This window comes from Gordionus sp. m RMFG-2023, chromosome 5 (assembly GCF_954871325.1).
Source record: "Gordionus sp. m RMFG-2023 chromosome 5, tfGorSpeb1-WG-v2, whole genome shotgun sequence".
In the NCBI taxonomy this organism is placed as follows: Eukaryota; Metazoa; Nematomorpha; class Gordioida; order Chordodea; family Parachordodidae; genus Gordionus; species Gordionus sp. m RMFG-2023.
Window position 1 is genome coordinate 8,569,131 of NC_088779.1, and position 3,587 is coordinate 8,572,717.

A 3,587-nucleotide genomic window follows, 5' to 3' on the forward strand; every position below is an offset into this window, starting at 1 on the left:
TGATGTATTAATCTTTATAACTCTTTTATTAGTATATGTCAATTAAACATGATTTTAGGAACCGGGGGATGGAATGAGACGGGATGTTTGTCAGATTTTATTCTTATACCTAACTTATATTTATTGAATTTTCTTTTTTATATTTTATTAGAATATAATATGGGGTTACAAAAAATTTAAACTTTAAAATTCATTAAAAATTTATAGACCAAAATATTCCTCTCACCTCATTCGAAAAGTAACTTTTAAAAATTTTAAATATTAAATATATAGTCTTAAAAAGCTAAGATGTGTCTCTCTCAATTCTCCAGATCAAAAGATCATTTTTATATACAATAAAATTAAGTTTCAATAAATGTGGAGGGCTTGGGGCATATTGTTTGAAGTTGTTTTATATTCTGAATTCACCATTTTTTAAATTGATTCTCCTATTTATTTCGGCATATTTAGCAAAGAATTATGTTCACAAATTATATTAGAAATAAATTGCTCATTTGAAGGAGAAAAAAATAATTGAATAATCTTCATCAAAATATAGTTTAAGAATATAACTAGAAAACTGATTCTATGCAACAATAAATCGTCATATTATAATAATTAAAAGAATTTCAATTTGATCTTCTTTAGAAACCGAGAAATACTTTAAGAATATAATTAGAAAACTGATTCTATGCAACAATAAAATGTCATATTATAATAATTAAAAGAACTTCAATTTGATCTTATTTAAAAACCGAGAATAGATTTTAAACCCATCTTAGGAGATGAAATTATGCATAAGTATTTGATTACGCTTACGCTTTTCTAAAGTATGTTTAGATCTGAGATATTTAATTTTGATTCATTTTTAAAAATTAATGTAAATGTCAAAATAACGAGAATTATCCCGTGTCTTTTAGATTCTAGGATATGGAACTTGTAAATGTAACCTTATTTTTATGTAATAATTGTCTATATGAAATGAAAAAAATTTTTTACTTTAAAAATTATAGATTACAACCCCCCCCCCCCCAATCAATGACTCTCTTGACCCAAAATATTAATAAAATTACTTTGAACAACTTTTACATCTTCGAATTCCAAAAAAAAAATTTCCTTCTAATTTAAACCAATAATAACCAATGTAAGGCATTATAAAATGAGATACCATTTATGTTAAATAAATATTTATTTGGAAAGTTCTGAGTGTTTGAAATGCGTTACCTCGCCAAATCTAGCCTCCCCATATCTGATATGATTCAATAATCATTATAAATTATATAAAAGATTTGATTAATTTATGATCATTTATCCAAATTTCAAACTAAATTTATTAAATATATTGTATGCTCTAAGTTATAATTTGTAAAAATGTAAAATACACATTGTATAAAAATTCCCATTTCCGTACATTATCATTTTTTAATTATTAATCTAATGCGCCTTAAAGAACGAATTATACAATAATATAACCATGACATAAAAAAAAATTATACTAATATAATATTATCTTATAATAATTTTATGATGGTATGTACATGTATGAATTAAATATAAATCTAGCCTAATTATGATTTAGAAGTTATTTAAGTTGAAATCTTTAGAACAGGAATAATTGCTTTTGCCACTGTACCATCCTTTACCTGAGTTGGTTTATCCTTGTTAGAAGTTTTATCTCTTTTATTTCTTATCCTACGATTTCTCTGTATCCTAAGTTGTCTATTCCTATTATTTATTTTTCTGCGTCTAATCATGTTTCGTTTCCTAAGATATAAATTATTTATGAATATATTTATAAGCAATTCCTTCCCAGTGGCCACAATTAAATATTTTAAAAATATATATTTTTAATATTCTTAAATTTTTTCATCATTTATCTACGTTTCATAACCTAACAGCTTGTAGTTTCCGCGCTTTAAGAGCGGCCAATTTGCGTTTCCTAATTTGCAGATTTTTCAGTTGTATTTGTTTCTTCTTTTTGGCTTGTGCTTGTAATTTACGTTTTCTAATTTGCTGTCTCTTCCTTAAGGCTATCTTTTTTTTTTGAGCTAATAATGCTCTGCGTTTTAGTGCAGCTTGAACTCGTTTAGCTTTAGCTATTCTAGCCCTTCTGATAGCTACTCTCCTTGCTACTACTCCCCTTACCCTAGCTTGTCGTTTATTTATAGTCTTAATATCCTGAGATTCGAGTAACTCGTTGGCATCTCTTTTTTTTTTGGTAGTAGATCCATTTCTACCCAATGAGCCGTCCATATGATTGAAAGGGTTCAATAACTCCTCATAATCTGAGTTAAGGTGGGTGTCATCCTCATCCGAAGATAAAAAATTAAAATCGTATTGCGGAGAATCGAGTTCCCCAGAGTCTTTAGAATGCAGTTGCTCATCATCATCAAAAGAAAACGACTCAATGTTCTCATTATTATCATCTTTATGCTCATTAGCCAATTGAACCGATGTTAAATATTGCCCATTTCCTATTAGCATCGATCGATCTAGGTCAAATGGATCATTCTTAAAAAGAGATCCATCTGCTATATCGCTAAACCCATTTTGAATGTATTTCGTTTGTTTAATCTCGGGAGAACTTAGATTAGATTATATATTTTTATATAGAAAAAAAAAATTACATCATTACATTAATTATAAAATTTTGTATTTAGAAAATCTTTTATAATTTTTTTTCGCAAAGTTATTATTTTTAAAAAAAAAAATTGACCTAGTACATGTTATAGATCCTCTATTGCATTGACATACACCTTCAGAGCTTGACCAAGATTGACCCGAATGATAAATAATACCGGTTTTGGAATGACACGATTGTGCTTTAAATGTTTATAAAAAAAATTTTCGAAACTCACTAGATTTTAAGTTTAAATGTCCGAGTCTTATTTCAAATTTTAAGCAGTTTTAGTAATAAAAAGGATTAGTGATGCAAAATAGCTCTATTTGACCCGGTTAAAAACAGCTAACTCAATATTTTAGCTAGAAAAATATTGCCTAAGCTTCGAGATTTCGCCAATCTATATCCAAACCTTTATGCTATCTATGAACAAAATCGTCAGGTTTGCGTAATATTTTTCCATATATAATATCGAGTCCACCAATTTTAAAATTCGGCTCAGGAGCTATTTTGCATCACTAAAAAGGATTATATATATATATACATATATACCTGAATATACATCAGTCAACTTCGTTACCCAATAAAGAAAAACGAAAAAATTGTTATATTTTAATATACTGTGCACGTACATTCTGTTATAATTTACATTTAAAAAAAAAGCATATAAAATAAATCTAAAATTAATTCAATTTAGAAAAAAAAATATGGTGAAGATTTAAGACTTTATATATTTTCATAATGACCTGACACATTAAAAGAAATTATAAAAAAAATTTAAATTCTCAAAGTATGTATAGACAAGAAACACTTTTTCTTTATTTATATACATAAATAATGAGAGAGGTCATCAGTAAAAGTGTGATATTTATACATAATTGAATAAATCTTTTTAGTCTAAAATCTTTAATTTTTTTTAGCATATAATTGTTTAATTTTTGAATGTTCCTCAAGTAAGTTGTTAAATAGTATTAATTTTTAATGAGAT

General features: G+C 26.3%; 1 protein-coding gene across 1 annotated transcript; it reads right to left on the reverse strand.

The window, feature by feature from the left end:
- Nucleotides 1-1,565: 1,565 nt before the first annotated feature.
- LOC135930130 (uncharacterized) lies at nt 1,566-2,611 on the reverse strand. Its single transcript, XM_065466915.1, has 3 exons — nt 2,607-2,611; nt 1,871-2,563; nt 1,566-1,743 (listed from the first exon to the last, which is right to left on the reverse strand). The coding sequence occupies exons 1-3, from the start codon at nt 2,609-2,611 to the stop codon at nt 1,566-1,568; spliced, it is 876 nt and encodes a 291-aa protein (XP_065322987.1).
- Nucleotides 2,612-3,587: the final 976 nt, after the last annotated feature.

Coding starts and splice junctions, on each gene's coding strand:
- LOC135930130 (XM_065466915.1), bottom strand. Junction 1,744..1,870: donor CGGAAACTACAAGCTGTTAG/GTTATGAAACGT, acceptor TTTATATCTTAG/GAAACGAAACATGATTAGAC.